This window comes from Saccharomyces kudriavzevii (assembly GCF_947243775.1).
Source record: "Saccharomyces kudriavzevii IFO 1802 strain IFO1802 genome assembly, chromosome: 4".
NCBI classification, from domain to species: domain Eukaryota; kingdom Fungi; phylum Ascomycota; class Saccharomycetes; order Saccharomycetales; family Saccharomycetaceae; genus Saccharomyces; species Saccharomyces kudriavzevii.
The window spans coordinates 967,786-989,850 of NC_079275.1; the positions used below are offsets into that span (position 1 = coordinate 967,786).

The 22,065-nt window shown below is 39.5% G+C and overlaps 12 protein-coding genes and 1 non-coding gene across 13 annotated transcripts; 7 read left to right on the top strand and 6 right to left on the bottom strand.

Moving 5' to 3' along the window:
* Nucleotides 1–99: 99 nt before the first annotated feature.
* On the bottom strand, nucleotides 100–2,025 carry HEL2 (E3 ubiquitin-protein ligase HEL2; the record flags this gene model as incomplete). The annotated part of the gene is made up of 1 exon (XM_056227042.1): nucleotides 100–2,025. One exon carries the CDS (start codon nucleotides 2,023–2,025, stop codon nucleotides 100–102), a length of 1,926 nt encoding a protein of 641 aa, XP_056086903.1.
* A 463-nt stretch (nucleotides 2,026–2,488) lies between these two features.
* On the bottom strand, nucleotides 2,489–3,505 carry CIA1 (iron-sulfur cluster assembly protein CIA1; the record flags this gene model as incomplete). The annotated part of the gene is made up of 1 exon (XM_056227043.1): nucleotides 2,489–3,505. One exon carries the CDS (start codon nucleotides 3,503–3,505, stop codon nucleotides 2,489–2,491), a length of 1,017 nt encoding a protein of 338 aa, XP_056086904.1.
* Nucleotides 3,506–4,013: 508 nt separating this feature from the next.
* MSW1 (tryptophan--tRNA ligase MSW1) lies at nucleotides 4,014–5,153 on the top strand (the record flags this gene model as incomplete). The annotated part of the gene is made up of 1 exon (XM_056227044.1): nucleotides 4,014–5,153. One exon carries the CDS (start codon nucleotides 4,014–4,016, stop codon nucleotides 5,151–5,153), a length of 1,140 nt encoding a protein of 379 aa, XP_056086905.1.
* A 544-nt stretch (nucleotides 5,154–5,697) lies between these two features.
* On the top strand, nucleotides 5,698–8,724 carry CCC2 (Cu(2+)-transporting P-type ATPase CCC2; the record flags this gene model as incomplete). The annotated part of the gene is made up of 1 exon (XM_056227045.1): nucleotides 5,698–8,724. The coding sequence occupies one exon, from the start codon at nucleotides 5,698–5,700 to the stop codon at nucleotides 8,722–8,724; it is 3,027 nt and encodes a 1,008-aa protein (XP_056086906.1).
* A 305-nt stretch (nucleotides 8,725–9,029) lies between these two features.
* Nucleotides 9,030–9,851, top strand: GLO2 (hydroxyacylglutathione hydrolase GLO2; the record flags this gene model as incomplete). Its single annotated transcript, XM_056227046.1, has 1 exon — nucleotides 9,030–9,851. One exon carries the CDS (start codon nucleotides 9,030–9,032, stop codon nucleotides 9,849–9,851), a length of 822 nt encoding a protein of 273 aa, XP_056086907.1.
* Nucleotides 9,852–10,170: 319 nt separating this feature from the next.
* On the top strand, nucleotides 10,171–11,238 carry DON1 (Don1p; the record flags this gene model as incomplete). Its single annotated transcript, XM_056227047.1, has 1 exon — nucleotides 10,171–11,238. The coding sequence occupies one exon, from the start codon at nucleotides 10,171–10,173 to the stop codon at nucleotides 11,236–11,238; it is 1,068 nt and encodes a 355-aa protein (XP_056086908.1).
* A 921-nt stretch (nucleotides 11,239–12,159) lies between these two features.
* TLD1 (triglyceride-associated lipolysis regulator TLD1) lies at nucleotides 12,160–12,873 on the top strand (the record flags this gene model as incomplete). The annotated part of the gene is made up of 1 exon (XM_056227050.1): nucleotides 12,160–12,873. The coding sequence occupies one exon, from the start codon at nucleotides 12,160–12,162 to the stop codon at nucleotides 12,871–12,873; it is 714 nt and encodes a 237-aa protein (XP_056086909.1).
* Nucleotides 12,874–13,373: 500 nt separating this feature from the next.
* Nucleotides 13,374–13,541, bottom strand: PMP3 (Pmp3p; the record flags this gene model as incomplete). Its single annotated transcript, XM_056227051.1, has 1 exon — nucleotides 13,374–13,541. One exon carries the CDS (start codon nucleotides 13,539–13,541, stop codon nucleotides 13,374–13,376), a length of 168 nt encoding a protein of 55 aa, XP_056086910.1.
* An 828-nt stretch (nucleotides 13,542–14,369) lies between these two features.
* MTH1 (Mth1p) lies at nucleotides 14,370–15,671 on the bottom strand (the record flags this gene model as incomplete). The annotated part of the gene is made up of 1 exon (XM_056227052.1): nucleotides 14,370–15,671. The coding sequence occupies one exon, from the start codon at nucleotides 15,669–15,671 to the stop codon at nucleotides 14,370–14,372; it is 1,302 nt and encodes a 433-aa protein (XP_056086911.1).
* Nucleotides 15,672–16,983: 1,312 nt separating this feature from the next.
* Skdi_4.trna17E lies at nucleotides 16,984–17,055 on the bottom strand. Its single transcript has one exon. It is a non-coding gene; the product is annotated as a tRNA-Glu (tRNA).
* Nucleotides 17,056–17,621: 566 nt separating this feature from the next.
* SKDI04G4900 (uncharacterized protein) lies at nucleotides 17,622–18,608 on the bottom strand (the record flags this gene model as incomplete). Its single annotated transcript, XM_056227053.1, has 1 exon — nucleotides 17,622–18,608. One exon carries the CDS (start codon nucleotides 18,606–18,608, stop codon nucleotides 17,622–17,624), a length of 987 nt encoding a protein of 328 aa, XP_056086912.1.
* Nucleotides 18,609–19,484: 876 nt separating this feature from the next.
* RNH202 (Rnh202p) lies at nucleotides 19,485–20,537 on the top strand (the record flags this gene model as incomplete). The annotated part of the gene is made up of 1 exon (XM_056227054.1): nucleotides 19,485–20,537. One exon carries the CDS (start codon nucleotides 19,485–19,487, stop codon nucleotides 20,535–20,537), a length of 1,053 nt encoding a protein of 350 aa, XP_056086913.1.
* A 335-nt stretch (nucleotides 20,538–20,872) lies between these two features.
* RRP45 (exosome non-catalytic core subunit RRP45) lies at nucleotides 20,873–21,790 on the top strand (the record flags this gene model as incomplete). Its single annotated transcript, XM_056227055.1, has 1 exon — nucleotides 20,873–21,790. The coding sequence occupies one exon, from the start codon at nucleotides 20,873–20,875 to the stop codon at nucleotides 21,788–21,790; it is 918 nt and encodes a 305-aa protein (XP_056086914.1).
* Between the last annotated feature and the right edge of the window lie 275 nt (nucleotides 21,791–22,065).

Here is a 22,065-nt window from a genome sequence, read left to right on the forward strand (position 1 = left end):
ACATTAGTTAACTAGATAGGTATTCTCTATCAAAAATTTTATCTAAAGTTTCTTTCTTTAATGCTTTTAATCAAATACAAGTTAAACATCTTTCCTTCGTTATACACCAATGTGGAACAATAATTGTTTTTGCTTGCCTTTCTTCCTGTTTCCTCCCCCACCTATATTCAAATTTCTCAGATCCTCGTGTACATTTAGATTTTCTATACTTGGATTTTTACCCCATCGTTTAGGATCCGCGATCTGCGGTCTATTCAAACCTGGAATTTGCACTTTTGGCTTTGGTGGAGGCAGTTGAGGCAAGTTTAGACTTTTCAACTTATCCTTACTATTATTCAGTGAAGTAGTAGAAGATGAATTTTTTTTGCTCTCCAAATACGTTGGGGAAAAGGCGACTGCATTATTGGAAGCCCGATAACTGACTGGCTGAGAATTGGTTCTTTTAGCGCTTTTCACGTTTTTCATAGTGTTCTTTTTTATAGTGGTTGCAAACGGATCGTATGATGCCGTGGGGCTCTTCAACGTTGGCAAGTTTTTGATATCTCTTACGCCAATAGATGCTCCTCCGCTGCCTCCATCATTAGTTCCACCCCAATGGCCCCTGGCTATTGACATTGAAAGAGAAGGATCACTAGATAAGGAAGGTAATGAGGTTTGTCGGGCAAGAGTTTGCTCTCTTTGTTCATATATGGCATTCAGGTTATTGTATTTAGCGGAGTTTTTAGGAAACGTTTCAGCCAAGTTATGCATTAGCAAATATACATCCGCATTTGGCCTTGTAAATAACAACTTGTACGATTCTAACAATTTTTCCGCACTTAGATGACCTTTTGCGTAATCTTCATTATATGAGACAAATTTATCGAAGTCTTCTTTGGAGTTTTCCAAATAGTATTTTGCTCTTTCCACAAGTCTCAATCTACTTTCCTCGGGAGAACTTGCAGATCTCACGTCAGTTCTAGAACCGAATGCTGAAGCAGGTAACGAAGACATAGATGGAAGGTCGTACTCATCTCTCTCCCTAATCACTCTAGATGGTGCTGAGATAAAAGTAGAAAGTTCTGATTGGAAAAACTTAGGTTTGCCCTTCAAGATATTGCCATGCTCTTGCAAAATATGTGCTTGTAACTCCAACTCATCCTTGAACACAACGAATTTGTTGTCTAAACAAGATTGAACGGTACAGACGTAATGCGAATGTCTGAAGTGATCGAACAGTTGATCATAATCTTTGAAGTATTGGGGGGAGGTGGGGTTGATTTTATCGCAAATGTGGCACTTTTCATGCTGATTTCTCATATGAATGTATAGTTCGTCATCAGAGTAAAATCGTTTTCCACTACAGAAGGCGCACATAGGGTGGCCTTTAAAACCTTCTGAATTACCCTTGGACTGATGATTACGCAATTGATTTTGCGTGAATGTTTCAAGCTCACTAGGGAAGGCATGCTTATGGGTTGCACATATCAAACAGATCATTTTGCTGTGCTCAGTTTTCAAGTGTTCATTGTATTTCTTAAAATTACCAAAATCAATAACTTGTTCACCCTTTGACAACGGGCAAAAGAATTTCAAAAGATTTAATGTTGCAGTTGCGACTACTTCCTTAGTAAAATTAATCCCATACTTTTCATTTTTTTCGTAAAAGTCCTGTATATCGGGAATTTCACCATCTATATTGTCAGTGAACGTAACTTTTTCATTCTCGGTTCTACAAATCAAACAGCTTTTCTTTTCGTACAAAGCTCGTTGTCTGAATGCACAGATATGACATGTTTTGTGGTGACACGGTGTTAAAGAAACATACAACAATCGACGTGCACAAATTACACATAATTCATTCTCTTCATCAGAGTCATCATCAGCGTTGGAAGCGTTAAGGCCGGGTGTGCCAGACAAGTTATTTCTCTTTTGCTTTCTTCTCGAGTTTGTCCTGTCATTATTAGGCTTGGTATTATTTTGGGGCCCTTGCGTACGGCGGAAGTTGCGTTTCGAAGCAACATTTTCTTTGGTGGGTTCACTCATCCTAATAATTAAGAGGAAAATATTGCTAATATTTTCAGGATAAATGCAGTTTATGAGCCTTCTTTTGTCAAGTATGCACTCAACAAATTCCAATTTGTAACTAGAACGGGAGTTTCTTCAGCGTGATTTTTCTGCTACCTGAAGAGCAGACTCAGAAAATACAGCTGTGAGTAAAAGCGAGCTCGAATATAAATCTTGACCGTACTTTTTTCTTATTGAAGATAGTATTTAAGTACGGAACTTTCCACAAGTAGCTTTTTTTTTCATTTAAGTTTTTACCGCATGCCTTCAAGGAAGAGAGGGATATGTATAGTGAGATCCATCCGTCACAGATGATAGAATCCAAGGACTGCGTTGTAGTTATAGAGGTTATTATGTAAATTGGTAGAGAAAGTTGTCATTATCATGGCTATTCATCAGCACTTACCGAAGGATCATCTCTCACATGCTAGATGTAATTTCCCTAATCTGCGTTCTTGCTCCTATCTTTACCGAAGCTTTCCAGGGACCAGAAGTTCACGATCCCGTCGTCACCGCCTGTGGCAAGTATAGTCTTCCCATTCAATTGCAACCATTTTACAACGTTGATTTCATAAACTCCGTGGCATAATGTATGTTTAGCAAGAACTTTCCATTCTCCCCCCATTTCTTCGTAGATTGCAAGTACTCCATCCGCACCCACACTAGCAATCAGGCCGTTGAAACCCCACGTAACACTGTACACTTGTCTTTTGTGTACATCCGGAAGAATGGCCTCACATACCCATTCTTGTTGGCCATCTTCGTCATCACCCATATACTTCCATACCCGCACGGTTGAATCATCACTTCCACTACAGAGTCGAAGCATTCCCTCGGTCTTGTCAAAATCAGAAGACCATACGGTACCTTCATGACCGTTCAAGACAGCTACGCACTCCCAGTCGTCGTCGTAATCCTTCCATATCCTAACAGTATCGTCATAAGAACTTGAAGCAAGTAGTGCTTCAGAGGGATGCCATGTAACATGCTTAACGTCTTGCGAATGCTCTTGCAAAACACTAATACATTCATACTCTTCACCGTTTTCATCCGTTTCCCAAATCCAAACGCTCTTATCTCTAGAACAGGTTGCTAGATAATATCCGTCACTTGACCATGCCACACCTTTCACTTCATTTTCGTGGCCTTCGATGATAGCCAGTAAGTCCATTTCAAAAGTTCTGCCAGCAGACTCTTCCCTAGCCCAGATGGACACAGTAGAATCAAAGGATCCGGCCGCTAATAGCGAAGTATGAGGTCTCCATGCCACCGACCTGATGGCCTTCTTGTGAGCGGTCTCGTCTAACACATCAATTAATGTAAAATCGTCATCCTTAACAGAGACCAGCTTGATTTTTCGATCAGTTGAGCCTGTAGCTAATATACCTTGAGAAAAGTCAAGAGACCATATCTTGTTCTTGTAAAGTTTCAAAGACCTGATCAAATTAATAGACAACATTACCTTGCAAATGGCCGTATGCCCAACTAGATATTTGTATGCAGTTATGGCGAAAACTCAACCTGTGATGCCAAGAAACTTCGTGTTTTATTTCAATTTGTCAGGCAGATGATACGATACTTGATGTGAGATTTTTCAAACACGGCCCGCTGAGAGTAGAAATCCCAGATGGCCTATTCAAAGGCATTTGAGATGGGGCGTTTTTAGAGGATAAAGTGCAGCTTTGCTACAATATACATCGTAAATATGTTCTCCGATTGTGGCCGCCTCCATAACCATTGCAAGCTTTTGTCGTGTATTTTTTTCTTCGTGGAGGCAGTATTAATATGGCAAGAAATAAACGTGTAGACACTTTTTCGTTTTTCTTATGTCGATATCGGCCTCGAGAAAACAGAAAAGGGTATTATGTAGCTGACAGAGACTAGTTTTGTTAGTCTCTAGATTTTAAGTAACTGGACAGCGAGTCAGCCGTGATTTCAAGCACCTACCACCTTTTTTACAATACGAGATGTTGATTAGGCAAGCAGTTCTGAGATTAGCAAGCAAGAGATGCATAACAACGGTGCAACGTGCAGATTATAAGTTGAATTCTGTAGCGCTTCCCAGTCATGCTACGGTATTTAGTATGATTCAGCCAACCGGTTGTTTTCACCTTGGTAATTATCTGGGAGCCACACGTGTTTGGACAGATTTATGTGAGTTGAAGCAACCCCACCAAGAATTGATATTCGGTGTCGCTGACTTACACGCCATTACTGTTCCAAAACCCGATGGTCAAATGTTCAGAAAATTTCGCCATGAGGCGGTAGCAAGCATATTGGCTGTTGGAGTAGATCCAGAGAAGGCCTCGATCATCTACCAATCTGCTATCCCTCAGCACAGCGAATTGCACTGGTTGCTTTCCACTCTTGCTTCAATGGGATTTCTCAACCGTATGACGCAATGGAAATCAAAATCTAACATCAAACAATCAGGAAATGGGGAATACCAGGTTAACGATTCCGACGTTGGGAAAGTTAGGCTGGGCTTATTCTCGTATCCTGTCTTACAGGCAGCGGACATCCTGCTCTATAAATCTACACACGTTCCTGTCGGTGATGATCAGTCGCAACACTTGGAACTAACAAGGCACCTTGCCGACAAGTTCAATAAAACGTACAAGACAAATTTCTTTCCTAAACCTATAACGATGTTGGCTCAAACAAAAAAAGTTTTAAGCTTAGGTTCTCCGGAGAAGAAGATGTCCAAGAGCGATCCAAATCACGATTCCGCGATTTTCCTAAATGACGAGCCCAAGACCATACAAAAGAAAATAAAAAAGGCCTTGACAGATTCTATCTCAGATAGGTTCTACTACGACCCCGTGCAAAGGCCAGGTGTGTCGAATTTGATCAATATTGTGAGTGGCATCCAAAGAAAATCGATTGAAGATGTCGTGAAGGATGTGTCCCAATTCGACAATTATAAAGATTTTAAAGACTTTGTTTCCGAAGTCATAATTGAAGAGTTGAGAGGCCCAAGAACAGAGTTTGAAAAATATATCAATGAGCCAAGTTATCTCCACAGTGTCGTTGAATCTGGCATGCGCAAAGCGAAGGAAAAAGCAGCAAAAAACTTGGACGATATTCATAAAATAATGGGGTTCTGATTGCATATTGGTTGCAGTCGCGCTGCAACCCAAATGTAAATAGTGAAACAGTTTAGCATGTAAATATCTTCGTTATCATTACAACGTGCATAGATATCTCGTCCGATACCTCTTGCTGGTGGACATGGGCGGTTTTCGCTCTCGTTTGGCTTCAGTACATAAAAAATTGCTGTGCTGCCTACTGGCTTACTTGACAGCCTACTGAGAAGAGATCGACCTGTATAAGTATCGCCGTCCTGGGTGCAGTTAGTTGCCTCTGTGTGATTATTACAGGCAGTGAAAAAGAACGGGTGCAGCGCGGCGATGAGCGCAATTAGCTGCCGAAGGGTTTGCACCGGTGATTCCGAGACCTTTTGCACACACCTACACACATGTATATATTTGGGGAAGTCATAATGATAAATGTATTTCTTTCGCAGTTAGAGACATAAGGATAAACCTTGATTTTTGCCTGGCCCTAAACTAGCTTGTTGAAAACTTTGAATTATTTTGTAACTTTTCTGGGGATAAGAAGTTGAGGTATTTTAAGAGAGTTAGGGACGAGATGAGAGAGGTAATACTGGCTGTACATGGAATGACATGTAGCGCTTGTGTTAATACTCTTTCTACGCAGTTACGGGCTTTATCAGGCGTAACGAAGTGTGACATTAGCTTAGTGACTAATGAATGTCAGGTGGCATACGGTAACGGAGTGACCACAGATTCCATCAGAGAGACGATAGAGGACTGTGGGTTCGACTGCGAGGTGCTGCGGGACACGGATATCATGACTGCGACTACGAATGAAGGTTTACTGAGTGTACAGGGCATGACGTGCGGGTCTTGCGTCTCTACAGTTACTAAACAAGTGGAAAGGATCGAGGGTGTAGAATCTGTGGTGGTCTCGTTAGTCACGGAAGAATGCCATGTCCTATATGACCCATCCAAAACAACACTGGAAACCGTCAGAGAAACGATTGAAGACTGTGGGTTTGATTCTAGTATTATAATAGATGATGTTGGAACGGCTGACATAACTGAAAAAACCGTGGTCCTGAAAATAACTAAGGATCCTCATAATGTTGAGTCTCCGCTCGTACTTTCGTCGTTGAATGAAAGGCTTCAATATCTATTAGACCTAGGTGTCAGATCAATGGAAATATCCGATGAATTGCATACAATCACCCTTAAGTATAATATCAACGAAATCGGCATTAGGGACTTGCTAGGTCACCTTAGAACTACTGGCTACGTATTTACTGTGTTTTCTAATTTAGATAGTATTACCCAATTAAGACTACTATCAAAAGAGGACGAAATAAGATTCTGGAAGAGAAACTCCATAACCTCAACTTTTCTAGCCATTACATGCATGTTATTATATATGATTGTCCCCATGATGGCGCCAACACTTCTTCAGAACCACATTTTCCCCTACAAGGAAACGTCATTCATTAAAGGTCTGTTTTATAGAGATATTTTCGGCGTAATATTGGCAAGCTATATTCAGTTTGGCATCGGGTCATACTTCTATAAAGCGGCATGGTCCTCATTCAAACACGGTTCAGGGACCATGGATACACTTGTTTGCGTCTCCACCACTTGTGCATACACATTTTCTGTGTTCTCTCTAGCGCATAGTTTTCTCCATCCCTCAGATACAGGTAAATTGCCAAGGATTGTTTTCGATACGTCAGCCATGATTATTTCATATATTTCTATTGGGAAGTACCTAGAAACTTTAGCCAAATCTCAAACATCAACGGCACTTTCTAAGCTAATCCAGTTAACCCCTTCTGTGTGTTCAATTGTGTCTGATGTAAACTTAAGCGAAACCACAGAAATTCCTATAGAATTACTGCAAATAAACGATACAGTGGAGGTAAAACCGGGAATGAAAATTCCAGCAGATGGCGTCATTACAAGGGGGGAATCTGAAATCGACGAATCCTTAGTGACTGGCGAGTCCATTCTGGTACACAAGAACGAAGGTTCATCGGTTATTGCAGGTTCTATTAATGGATCCGGTCATTTCTATTTCGAAGCCACGACGGTTGGAGAGGACACCAAGTTAGCAAATATTATCAAGGTAATGAAACAGGCGCAGTTAAGTAAGGCCCCTATTCAGGGGTATGCAGACTACTTGGCTTCTATTTTCGTTCCAGTGATTTTAATCTTGGCGTTATTAACTTTCTTCATTTGGTGTGTCATTCTGGGAACATCAGCTAATCCGCCCATCGTTTTCAGCTCAAATACCAAAGCCGATAATTTCTTTATCTGCATGCAAACTGCTACATCTGTTGTTATCGTTGCGTGCCCGTGTGCATTGGGGCTTGCCACGCCGACTGCTATAATGGTAGGTACAGGAGTCGCAGCTCAGAATGGAGTCTTAATAAAAGGCGGAGAAGTATTGGAAAAATTTAACAGCATAACCACTTTTGTTTTTGATAAAACAGGAACTTTAACTACAGGCTTTATGGTTGTAAGGAAGTTTCTCAAAGATTTGAGTGGAGTTGAGAAATTAGATGAAGACGAAGTGTTCGCCTGTATTAAAGCAACAGAATCCATTAGTGACCATCCAGTTTCAAAGGCCATATACCGCTACTGTGAAAGTTTTCATCGTAAGAAAGCTTTCAACGTCGTTCTCTTAGACAGCGAATATGTGATTGGAAAGGGAATTATATCAAAATGTGAAGTGAATGGAAACACTTATGACATTCTTATTGGTAATGAGACATTAATTCCCGAAGAAATTTTAAAGAAATCCAAAATTAATCACAACGATTTGGACCAAGGAAATACAGTTTCGTATATCTGCGTTAATACTTACGTGTTCGGTCTATTTGAGATTAATGATGAAGTCAGACATGACTCTTATGAAACAGTACAATATCTGCAAAGAAACGGCTATGAAACCTATATGATAACTGGTGATAATTCTTCAGCTGCAAAGAGAGTGGCTGAAGAGGTAGGTATAAGTCTTCAAAATGTTTATAGCAATGTTTCACCTACGGGCAAGTGTGATCTCGTGAAAAAAATACAAGAAGAAGAAGGAAAAAGTAAAGTTGCTGTTGTTGGTGATGGGATTAACGACGCACCTGCCTTGGCACTAAGTGACCTTGGTATCGCAATTTCTACCGGTACAGAAATTGCCATTGAAGCGGCCGACATCGTTATACTGTGCGATAACGATTCAAGTACTGATGGATTGAGAGGGCTTGTTAATGCCATTGATATTTCACTCAAAACATTTAAAAGAATTAAGCTGAATCTATTTTGGGCACTCTGCTACAATGTATTCATGATTCCAATAGCAATGGGAGTGCTGATTCCCTGGGGTGTAACACTTCATCCAATGCTTGCCGGTTTGGCGATGGCGTTTAGTTCAGTCAGTGTCGTACTCAGTTCATTGAGGTTGAAGAAGTGGTCTCCCCCGGATTTTAAATCTCATGGAACTTTAGATTCTAAATCTAAATTCTCGATTGCGAATTTCTGGTCAAGACTTTTCTCTGGTCGGGCTGCTCCAAGTAGGCAAGACATGGAATCACAGGCTGGGTTGATGTCGAATGAAGAAAGTTTCGTAAGTAATTGATAAGTTCGGCATGCCTACTTTTCCTACAAAGCATATAGATATATAATAATTAATATTCAACAATCCCCTCTACTCAGCTCATGTTTCTTTACAATTCAATTTCTGTGGGAATTTTTGTGGTATTACCCGCCTAATCTTTAAGGGATCACTATATCACTCTATGGATAGTATAAGGATTTTTTTTCAGTGCTTTAAAGGTCCAAATTCTTCCTGAATGAACTGTTCTTACGACTTTGATCAATTTTCCACTGTCATAACAAGATCGAAGGAACATAGAACGTTTTAAAGAAAGAAAGAAAAGGAAAATGCATGTCAAACCGATCAAAATGAGATGGGAAACTGGCGGTGTCAATTACTGCTATCTTTTGTCCAGCAATAAGAATAAGTCGTGGTTAATTGATCCTGCAGAACCTCTGGAGGTTCTGCCTGAGCTGACAGAGGATGAAATGAATAGCATTGAGGCAATTGTTAACACTCATCACCATTATGATCACGCAGATGGTAACGCTGACATATTAAAGTTCCTAAGGGAAAAAAACCCAAATTCAAAGGTTGAAGTGATTGGAGGATCAAAGGATTGTCCGAAGGTTACGAGTATTCCCGGCGACCTCCAGAAGCTGCACCTGGATGACTTAGAGATTACTTGTATTAGAACGCCTTGTCATACTAGGGACTCTATTTGTTACTACGTAAAAGCCCCGCAAACAGATGAGGGATGCATTTTTACTGGTGATACACTCTTTACTGCTGGTTGTGGTAGATTTTTTGAAGGTACGGGGGAAGAAATGGATGTGGCTTTAAACAAATCCATCTTAGGAATCGTGGGTAAGAAAAATTGGGGCAAGACCAAAGTTTATCCAGGGCACGAATACACAAGTAGTAATGTTAATTTTGTCCGTAAGATTTATCCGCAAGTTGGTGAAAACAAGGCATTGGATAAATTGGAGCAATTTTGTTCCAAGCATGAAGTCACTGCAGGGCATTTCACCTTGAAGGATGAGGTAGATTTTAATCCATTCATGAGGTTAGAGGATCCAGCCGTCCAAAAAGCTGTCGGAGATACAAGCAATTCATGGGACAGAGCCAAAATAATGGACAAGTTGAGAGCAATGAAGAATCGTATGTAGGAAATATAACAAAGTAGAATATATGCAGGTATATTTTCCAAACCTGCGTCTTTATTTCGCTGGATCCTAGAGCCCAAAAATATACTTACAATTGCAATAGTATTCATTTGCTAATACGTATGTATGTGTACGCGTACTGAAATTCGGTTTTCGTGCGGCTGGAGAGAATACCCGCAATACATCGGGCCGTTCGAGTCATAACGGACACAAATTGATCTTTGGGTAAATAACCATATTCTGCATTCAAATTAAGAAGAAAATTACGGATTATAGTTTATTATCCTTTAATTCTCAAGAACAAGCAAGGTAAGCGTCAACTATGGGAAAGAAAAATAGAAAGGGAAAGGAAAATAATGCGAACAGAAATTCCTTTTTAAAGGTGGAAATTATCAAAGACACAAATCCTGAGGTAGAGACACCATCTCAACGTTGCGCAAGCATTGAGGCAAAAGAACGCAGTCCAACCATCAATAATCCATTAGTTACAAAGGAGGATGAGAAAAGTGAAACCTATAAAATTGCTTCCGATTATCCAACTATTGGTGATTTAGTTTCTTCTATCGAGAAACTGAATATTCTAAAAGAATTGGAGATAGCGTTCCCAGACATAGAAAATACGTTAATTAAAGCTATCTTGATTGCTTCCCAAGGGCTTTTGGAGCCTGCCTTCAACTCTTTACTTTATTACTCAAGTCCAGAGGAAAATAATGATTTCGCATTACCTATGAAATCGATAGATGTGCAAGATCTCAGTAAAATCGAATTTCCAGGGATTTTACAATATGAAATATTGGATGATATGGAAAATGACGTTTCTGATCAAGAGATAAACACATCTGCAACAATTCCGAAAATTGGGCCAGAACAGAGCTCTTTGGCAGGTCCTACTGAAGTCGTTAACATGCCCACATCAAAAAGAGAAGTAGCAGAATCGACAAGAAATTTGATCATGGCCGATGAGCGCAATCCGATTTTGTCAAGGGAAAAGAGCGCACTCAATGGAGAAGAGAAGGGAGTGAATAGTCTAAAGGGTGCCGCTGTGAAAAGTGGCTCGAGGCCGCCGCTCGGAAAGAGCATCTCCATGATTAAAAAGAAGAATGAGCCATCAAATAACTTATTTGACGTTTTGGACTGTGAAGAAGGTGAGGATGGGGAAGAGCAAGAAAGCGAAAACGACAGCGGCAACATCGAAGAGGTGAGAGCTGCAAGGGTGCATGACAACACTAAGCGCGGCAGTGCAGGCAAACTACACGCCGAGGAAGAAACGACCAAGATCAGGTACGGTGGTGGATACAAATCTGCCTTTGGTGCTGATAGTTGTGGTTTGTTTACAGCCGATGGAAAAGATGCGAAGCAAGTCAATTCAAGCTTGGAAAACAAGGGTTAAACTTCAAGTAGTGTATAAAATGTAATGTAAATGTTACCTACTAGTTTTTTCAGCTCCGTACGCTCGGCGCCAAGAACCATCACCACCTGTTTCGCTGCCATACTTAAATGTCCTCGGGGATAATGAAACGCGGAACAAATCACATCTTTTAAACAATAGCGTGCTTCTTTACTCAACAATTTTCATTCCAATGGAAAGCCAGGAAGTTTAGCGACAAGAGCGATTCGGACAATATAAAAGCAGGACCAAAGGAGAGACTTACGGGCCAATGCAACAATGTCTGGCCGTATATAGTTATGTACGATAGAACAAAAATCTTGCAAAAAATCAAGTAACCAAAGAAGAGAGAGAGGGTGGGAATAAAAAACAATTGACAAATGTTCGCGCGCAGATTTTGATGCCGAGGCTTTTAAGGATGCCACAAAACCCGCAGGAATCCAACTGGGCGGTGAACAAGACGACGCGGAATGTTCTGATTCACGGCGCCTTGAAGCCGGGACAAAGGCAAATCAGATTCTCTGATTCCCGATTACTCGGCTTTGGGTATTGTGTTTGGCTGTGGCTGCATGGAAGGGAGTGCCGCTGCCAACGCTTAATGGCTGTCGTCAGAACGTGAAAAGTGAAGGGAAGGACAAGAGAAGAAGGTACATGAAAGAAGGGAAGGGGGAAAAGGAAGAAAATACGACGGTGTGGGTGAAGTAAGGAAGAACCAACATAGGATTAACGTGACGGAGCCCATATTTCACCAGCATAAAAAAAGATCTCTTTTCTCTGGTTTTTTCTCGATTTTTTTTTTGTTTTTCTTGATTTCAGGTTTTTGAAAGTCCTTTAACGGAGTAGCCCGGGGGATATATACAAGAACCTTCTATTGTCTTTTTTTTTTTTTCTTCTCACCAGGCATCCATTACTTTCCATCACATCATGTTGTTTTTTCTGAAACTTAGAAAATTCATAGGTTCATCTGTTATCGATCAAGACTCCAAAAGACCATCAGGAAAAGAGAAGATCATGTCAAATAGTCGATTAGCACTTGTTATCATCAATCACGCCTTTGACAAGGTCGTATCTTTGACATGGCATTGCGGGATTTTATCAGAAATAAGATCAGGACTGATGTTGATGTTCAGTATTTTCCAGTTGATGTGCTCCTTGGGTGTGATCATATTACTGTTGCCTATCATCATACTGGACGCGATTGACCTGTTCCTTTATATATGCCGGCTGCTTGATTACGGTTGTAAGCTGGTTCACTATAAGAGATCATCATTACCAATGTCGGCTCAGAAGGAGGAGCCCGTTTTGGGCGCGGACACAAGCATGAGAGAGGAAATCATTATTGATGAAGAAATAATAAACATGCTGAATGATTCTTCAGAATCGTTGGTTAATCATATGTCAGCTGGTTTGAAGTATGATACTCACTCAAGAAGTGCCAACAAAGGTGGGCGTTTGGGTTCATCTAGTACAGTTACCTTCGTAGACCGAAGAAATGGTATCGGTAAGGGAGAGGGAGATGCTTACTACGAGGAGGAGGACGATGATTTCTTATCGAATCCCAACTACGATAAGATATCACTGATCGAGAGATCATTTACGAATCGTTTTGAGGTGGCTTGTGAGCAGAAAGCTGCTTGAATTGCTAAACACAAGGGTAAAATATGCTACTACTAAAAATAATATTTGCTACGGAAAGGAAACTAATAATAACAGGTACAGAAAAAACTAAGAAATAATAAAAAAAAAGGATGGTGGAAAAGAGTTAGCTTTTTATCCGCCCATTAACAAAAGCTTTTGATTTTTCGAACAAACTCTACAACAAACAAACAGATGATATTGGCTAATTTTATATAGATAAACAGGTTTGCAGGACAGATTACTAAGTATCTATATCATATGTATTTTAAGCAAAAAAAGTACAAAAACGATAAAGAAAACGAAAGAACGAGAATTTTTGTTGCGATAAGATTAATTATTAAAAAAATACACACGTAGGTAAATTAGCAGCGGAGGAAGAAACTTGAGGAGAAAAAGGGGGAAGAAAACACAAAGAGAAATGAGGGTGACCCGAATTTACCTAAGCTGACCCATAACGATACTTCCTCTTTCATTAATGGTTGTTTCGTTATTTGATGAGCTTAATCTTGTAGAACAATGTACAAAGCATACAACATACCCGGGAACCAAGCTAGAATGGTCAAAATGATATCCACTATACAGTCAGTACCCCATCCACGGGCTAGAAAAACAGCGACTGGTGGTAAAAATAGAGATAATACAATGTTGATGATCTTGGAAGAGTCCATTATTTTGTCTTGTCTTTTTGTTTTGTTGTGCTGAGAAGTCTTGCTTAGTTCAAAACGAAAAAAATCAATTGTAGAAAATTAGCGAAGAAGACAACAAAATAAAATAGATTGTTTATATTTTTTTTCCTTTTCATTCCTACAAAAAACGGTCAACACCTCTTTTGTATTTATAGAGGCGTGCATCGCAGAAGAATAATTTAGACCCCCTTTTGAGGACGCACTTCAAGGGCACCCTGCGCCACCCAGAACCCACACTGTTTATAGCGTCCGCCTTTAAGGGCCGGCGGAAGTGAGGGGACGGTCGATAGTGATCTTTCCGCATTTGCCTTCAAAATCCCTCTCGTCGTCTCGGGTTTTTCGATTTAGAGTATTTTCCCTCAAAGATTCTCCGAAATCGGTCTTAAAGGCAAGAAAGCGGAAAGAAAGCATTTAGAACTCACGCGTATTTTCTTCGTTTGCGGTGCTCGAGTTCCGGACAAAGAATGCTAATATTTATCGCATTATACGCAGGAATACGCTGGGATGCCTATACCAGTGTATTCGGGATCTTTGGGTATTTTCTCACCGGGGAAAAATGATTTAATTCATGCTATCCCATGCCCTCTCACTGCAATAATGTTACTACGTTCCCATAGCATTCTCATTACTAAATTTCTATAAAGCTGCAACAGCTAATGTGTGTATATATGTATATATATATTGTCCTCTCTTGCTCAGTCGCTCGAAAGATTGGAGCCCTTCTACTAAAAATGATGTCCATGGGATAGTATTGATACAATCGAAGAGGCTCTAGGATGAGGCCAACGGGAGGCTTTTCCTAAGCATCCTTCAGGATACCGAGTCCGGCTGCCAATCTAATCCTAATCTTTGGTAAACTTGTGCCTGGCATTGCGACCATATTGTGGCCTTTTCTTCTTTAGACAAACTTACTTTGTTCTTCCCCTGTTGGTTTGATGCGGTGCCCGGTCTCATCATCAACTCATCGAGGTCATTATTGGGATTTTTCAACTGGAAGTTCTTCAATAAGGCTTTCTTCAAAAGTGATTTTGTTTCCGTACTGTTCCTCCGCGGTATCAGACTGGGCGGTGGCATGTCTGGCTTCTTCAAGTTGGACTGTTGTAACTTCCATTTCTTATACTCTGAGCACCTTTGCTTGAAATCAAATCTACACTGTGCCTCCACTGCTATATTCAGAAGGTAATTTTCGATAATATTCCTCCATTCTGGTTTAGATAAGTTCATGATAGCTTCATTTCTGCCGATTATATGTTCATGTCTTTTCCTGGCAGTGGCCACAGTATATTTGGCGCTAGTTAGTTTGAACTCATAATCCAAGTTGGCTTCCATGTACAGATCCGAATGGACCAACGTTGCAATGATGGCTTCGTCGCTGGAGTATAAAGGCAATAACTGCAATCTAAACTGGGGCATATTGTTACCCACTGTTATTACCTCCGGTAGTTGATTACCCCATTCAGGCCTTGATTTCTCGACTATCAAGAGGGATCTTATGTCGTTTAAATCCCAGTCCAATAGCTCCCTCTTAGTAAACTTGGGACGGCCATTACAAAGAATATTAGATGGATCAGCTAATAAAATATCTGGCGAGTACATGTCGTAAAATGTTTTGGGTAAGGCGTCGTCTAAACTTATCCTCGTCACTAATTTTTGGTTAGGGAAGTCAGAGAATGCGGATTCATTGGTTAGCTGTGTATGCACTGTAGAAGGAGTGGAAAATAGACTTGATTGATATGACGAGGCGTTATCCGAGAGTAAACTACCACTTTCATCTACACTGGATCTTCTACTTGCTGAGTGCATCCCGCTCGAATGATGTGACCTTCTGCTAGGTGAGGAAGCTAGTAATCTTTTCTTGATTTCATCTCTAGCTCTATCTGTATACTCCGGAGGAGCATTAACGAAATTATCCCTTCTTGGTGAGGTTGTTGATTGTGAACTACTCACCGATAGTGGCATGCTTTGAAACGAAACGTTGTCAGTGCTGTTCATTGTATTTTCTGGGATGGTTTGTAACGAGCTTGTAAACCCGTTACTAGTATTGGCTGAATCAACTGGACGTCGTTGCAAAACCTGGTTTTTTGAGGTCGCTGGTGGTGGTGAAACAAACATTCCTTTATGCGTATGCTCTGTGTACTAGAAAAAGCTTATTTTGTACTGTTGTTGGCTGTAGTCGATAAGTTTCTATATATGTCAAAAAAATGTATGGCGAAGTAAACAAATTCTGTTGAACGTTTGTTAATGATTCAAAAAGTTCCGTGTGGAATTTTAATGAAAAAGTAAAGTAGCCATGGGCATGTTAACGAAATGAAGAGGAAAGGGATAATGTCATTTGGTTTTATAAATTTTCTTCATGGAAATTAGGACAGCAACGAAATGTGGGATAAAAAAAAAAGAGGCAAATGGTAAGGGGTAGTACAATGTAGAATATTCCATGTCTGCGGCAAGTTCACTGGGGAGAAAGGACTTTTTTTTTTCAAGATGAATTTTTCCACAAAGTAACTAAGATGAAGTAATGTGCGGGGCATTCGTCCCAACAAAACCTGCACGGAATACATTTCCCCGGACCATTTTCCACTTGTCCAGGGAATAATTTCGGAATAATATGGGGCCCCCCCAGTATGACTGGGTTTCAAGGAACGGAAAAACTGCTCGGTACCGCGCTTTCCCGCCATGTTTGCTGATCGTTTTAGCGAAGCACGGGAGGAGGGGTGGTGGGGGATGATTTTTTCCGCTTAACAATAGAGAAAAATCTCAAACAAGTCACGGTGTTGTTGCTCCCGGTTTTATTGGCGCTTCCAGCGCGGTGTTAAAGTTGTCAATTATGTGCATTCATTCATATACGCGTGTATATATATTCTTTTGAATTTAACATCTGGTTATACGGGTACTCCAATCATGCCGTAAAGTTCCTTTTGTGAAGATTTAGATAAACAGAAATGAAACTAGGCAGGAAGGGGGCAGGGGAGGATTTTTCCTGTCCCTCTTATGGTGATCCTCGATTCCTTATAGTATTACATTTCTGGTTCGCTCAGCCGAACCAACTTGGAGGTGTTTTTCAATGATGTGAGTCTTCCTTCTATATAAAATATCCTCGGGATGAGTAATTGTTTCGATTTTTGTCTGTTTTCTGAGGTCAAAGTCATTATACTCTTATTGTATATCTGCTGCCTGCATAATGCTTGAACTTTGCTGGAAATTTTTCCAAGTTTTTTTTAAAATGTTTAGTTTATTGACCTCAATGTATAATTTTTCTTCCAAAACGTTAAATATACGGCATGGGAGGGGGAGGGAGGGATTTCTGCGTTGCTACATCAAAGGAAAAAATGTAGAAGATGTATAACCAACAGAACCACATTAAAAAAATAGTAATGAGTAGGACATTGAATTGAGCTTTAATTTCAAGTGAAAACTAAAAAAGAAACTCCGAAGCGGGGAGTCGAACCCCGGTCTCCACGGTGAGAACGTGATGTGATAGCCGTTACACTACATCGGATTGTATGTTTTATTTGGTAATTATTTGCATATATATTTCCATGAATAAACCAACTATCCTTTACGTTAGTGCTGATAATTAGCAGTATCAACTGAGAATAGAGACAAAATCTCTTATACTATACAAAAGAGGTATATGAAGCACATGCTGATTATGGTAAATTCTTCTGGTACATAAGAAGCCAATAAGTAGTTACCTCCAGTATTGTTGGAATTATCTCTGACTTGTATATGGCGCATCCTCTAACGGTGACGGAGTTGTTTTCGCCCATGCCAAAGAATTTTGTACTTTCCGAGCTATCTTAATAATTATGCAACAAAGTGCTATAATTGGTGTTGTTTACACCTGCGCGTGTATCAACAATTACTAATTTTTTGGCGATTCCCTTTTCTGGACCAGATTTGATGCATTGTTGTTCAACGTACCTCGCGAATGATTGTATTTTGTGAAATTGGTTGAGATAGACCGAAACTCCTTGTTTGGCTTCCTTCGGCAGTTTATTGAACTGTGGAAGACGGTTTTACAATGTTTGCAGCTTTTTTCTATATGATCAGAATTGATAGGACTCAATCAATAAGGATTTCAATAACAGTGTTGATTAGGAACTCTTCGTAATCAACATGAGAATCATGTGGATGATTATGCAGACGTTGCTCAACTAGATTTCTCAAGGATCCATGCAATGTCCCCAAAATTGCTTCTTGTAAATAATATCTAAGGGTTGGACAATCTTGACAGCATTTTGAAAAGATGCATTTTTCCTTTAGAACCAGTTTTTGAAGTTTATCCATTAGTGATTTATAATCTCTGCATGTTGTGACAACTAGAACTTTTTCCCAAGCCCTGAACCTGACTTCTCTTCCATGAAGAATTCGGTATTTAGTTCTTAAATCATTGATTATTTTGAAAATGTTTGTTGAATGTGTGCCCGTGATATCTAGACGTTCGTTAAGTCCATCTTTTATTATCGTACACATGATTTCGTTCTCACGAGGGTCAATTTCCATGATTTCATTTTTAAAAACATCATCGAATTGATATTTCTTAATGAATTTTCTAAAATTGCTCAAAAAGATAGGAATATTCTCAATAATAGTACTCTTATAATCGAAAACATAATCCTTAAGGTAGAACCTTTTGTTAGTTGAGCTTAGCGTATCAAACAGATAGTAAACTCGAGTAGCATCAATGTGTTCATGTAATCTATCAGCATTCTCTTCTATTACTATGGACTGTATTTTTCCAACCAATTCTTGGATCCTACTTTCAACCTTTTCAATGGTTGATGCAAGCCTTAGCAATTTTTCGGCGAACACCTGAATATCATCTGTTTCAGATAACGTTTCCTCTTCTTGTTTCAAACCAATTAGAATATGTTTAAACTCGCCCAAGCTTCTTTGATATCGTCTCATCTGTTCATCCTTAATTGAACAATCCTTTAGTGATAACTGACTATTGATAGCAGCATCGTCTCTTTTGACTTTTAATTGAACCTGCGTAGAAATGTTGTCATCAAGAACATTCCATGTTTTATCCCTCATTGGGGTCGCCATGTTGATGGTTAATTAAGAACAAAGGCAGATCCTTCTTATACTATATAAGAGAGGAATATAAAGGGCGATTAAACATGAATATTATTAACGCAACATTGAACGAGGATTTACATTAAGTCCAATAAAACGACTCTTGCCTCTTATATATAAACTCCAAGTTGATTTTCTATTGATAGTTTTTTAGTTTTCACATACACCAACTAATCAAGCGCCAGTCAAACATTTTTCATCCCGAAACAAATACTAAGCATAAGCCATTTGGTATCTAGATGTCCCGTAATGTAACTATGGTTACTTATGTGAATAATGATAAAGCTATTTATTCCAACAGATTACTAGTATGACAGATTGAGCTTATTATTGTTGCCGCTAAAGTGTTACCATAAACTATATTTAGGAGATGTACAATGTTAAAACAAGTTTGTTTATCATTGTCTGTTTAGATAACTACTGTAACCGTCTGCAACGATCAGATCACCATTAAAAGTGTACTTCGTATACTTTACACCGACGTCGCATGTGCTGCAGATCGGAGAAATTGTAAACGAGCGGTTCGGACAGTAGGTGCAATTCTATTGGTTGAATATCAACTCTGTTGAAATAGTGCATCTCAACAATTATCACAAGAGGCACACTTACTTCCTTTGAAGATTCACCAGTTTTGCAAGATGTTCTCGTATTCTTAGATGCCTTTTTTCAGTAGCCCTTACGCGTTCTTCCATTTCCCTTTTTTCGATCTCGTGAAACCGAAAAAAGTGATGAGAACAAAAGTCAGGCATGGTAGATGCTTTCGATGCAAAAATCGAAACATATCAGGTTCAAAACAACTTTCTTCCTTCAATAGTAACCAATTTTAACAATTTCCTCGAATAAGTCATGTCAACTTGCGACATTGGAGGAGAGGAACGATTACTAATTTTGCCGGATGAATGTGATGCTTCCAAGAATATAAATACGTTTACGCTGCCGCCATCTTGCAATATTGCATCAAAACCTCGCCTTGAGATCTTCGAAAACACCGATGGGAAACTTTATGAAATTAAATGTTTCCAGTTTGGTAAGGGGCCTTCGTATTCAGAAGAGGAGGACCTGGCAAACGATAAATACCATTACACAAGGGAAAACAACCCGATTAAGTCGGCCTTGATGGTAAACACATCTGATTCCGCCGATGGTTATATTTTCAAGTCAAGCAAAATTTATTTCTGTACCTTATATGACATTGCTTTCAGTTTGATTGGATTCCACTACAAGAACAGTATTTCGGCAGATGAACAAGACTACGTAAAGTCGAGCAACACTGATGAAGAACAAACTGCCGAAAGAAAAGAACACGAGAGGTTTCTCACACTACGTGACTATCATGATTTGCTAACGGATAATCATGACAAAAATTGGAATAACATTTCATTAGGCTCTCTCAAATGTGGTCTTGCGAAGATAAGCGAAACAATTGAGGAAGCTGGTGACGTATATTACAAAATTACGCCTGCAATGATAACTCAATATTTAGCAGGGAAAGTAGCGAAAGTAATAGAAAACTTTCCTCCAAGTATTCCCACACTTAAACATGCACCAGTAGAAATAACGCAGTGCCATAAAGTCGTTATTGCTGTCAATCTTCTGGTTTCTTTGATTCCAAAGGCCGCCTACCATAATTTAGTTGAATTTTCGCCCACGACTACTGACACCTTCTTCAATCTGCATATAAAAGCTAGCTTTACAGATCTCGAAAAGTACGAAACAACCAACGAATTAAAGAATGCCGAGAAAGAATTACTAATGAAAAGTGCCACGAATATTGGTTTAGGTTCGAATGGCAGTGTTTCGGTGGCAATGAAAAAAGTCACAAAAAAGATACCCCAGAGCAATAGAACAAGAGTGGCCATAGGAAAAGGTGCCATTGACGGATTTTTCAAACGTAAATAAAATAATATAATAATTGAACACCACATTTGTTGCGATAATTGGCGACAATAATTTGAACGAGTAATGAATATATAAAGCATTATCACCATCAACGAATACGTATGTTTTTTCTTTTTCTTTCTCAAAAACTCAAGAAAAAATTAACAACCTTCTCTCGATGATTTTAAATAACGCCTGAATATTGAAAAGATTAGAGAAAAGTACTTGCAATATGTTTACTTTCCTACTTTTTCTCGTTTAGCTTTTAGACTATTAGGCTTAGGATACTATTCGCTCAAGGAAAATAGATAGCATTTGCCCGGTTCTCTGAACATATAAATTAGATAAAAACAGAAATGGCTAAAGACATTGAAATATCTGCATCCGAATCCAAATTCATCTTAGAAGCTTTAAGGCAGCATTATAGACTGGACGGTCGTTCCTTTGATCAATTTCGCGATGTGAAAATAACATTTGGCAAAGAGTTTGGTGATGTCAGCGTGGAAATGGGCAACACCAAAGTCCATTGCAGAATCAGTTGCCAAATAGCACAACCATACGAAGATAGGCCATTCGAAGGCCTATTTGTAATATCTACGGAAATATCCCCGATGGCCGGATCTCAATTTGAAAACGGAAATATTACAGGAGAGGATGAAGTTTTATGTTCAAGAATAATTGAGAAGTCGGTCAGGCGGTCCGGCGCATTGGATGTGGAAGGACTATGTATTGTGGCTGGTAGCAAATGTTGGGCTGTGAGAGCAGATGTACATTTTCTGGATTGTGATGGCGGATTCATTGATGCTTCGTGTATTGCCGTGATAACAGGACTGATGCATTTTAAGAAACCAGATATAACGGTCCATGGCGAACAGATTATTGTTCATCCTATTAATGAAAGGGAGCCGGTTCCATTAGGCATACTACATATTCCAATTTGTGTAACGTTTTCTTTTTTTAACCCGCAAGACACTGAGGAAAATATAAAAGGTGAAACGAACTCAGAAATTTCGATTATTGATGCAACATTGAAGGAAGAATTACTTCGAGATGGTGTTTTAACCGTTACACTAAACAAAAACCGTGAAGTAGTGCAAGTATCCAAAGCTGGTGGTTTACCAATGGATGCGTTAATGCTAATGAGATGTTGCCACGAAGCCTATGCCATTATCGAAAAAATAACTGACCAAATACTGCAGCTTCTAAAAGAAGACTCCGAAAAGAGAAACAAGTATGCTGCTATGCTTACATCTGAAAATGCGCGCGAAACCTAGCACTATAATTACTAGAATAATAGCAACACTGTATATACATGCACGCAAAATTATATACAAGTACATATAGATTGTGAAATTACACTTGCTATTTCAAGGATAGCATAAAAGACGTCTGCAGCTAGTCTTTTTCTTCCTCTGAAGTTCTTTTCTATGCCTTTACAAACCGCAGAACCCAAAAATCATAAAAACCATTAATTACTATAAAACAAACACACATTGCGAAGAAAAAAAGGCTCGGCTACAAATATATGGACGAATATTTTTGTCGTACC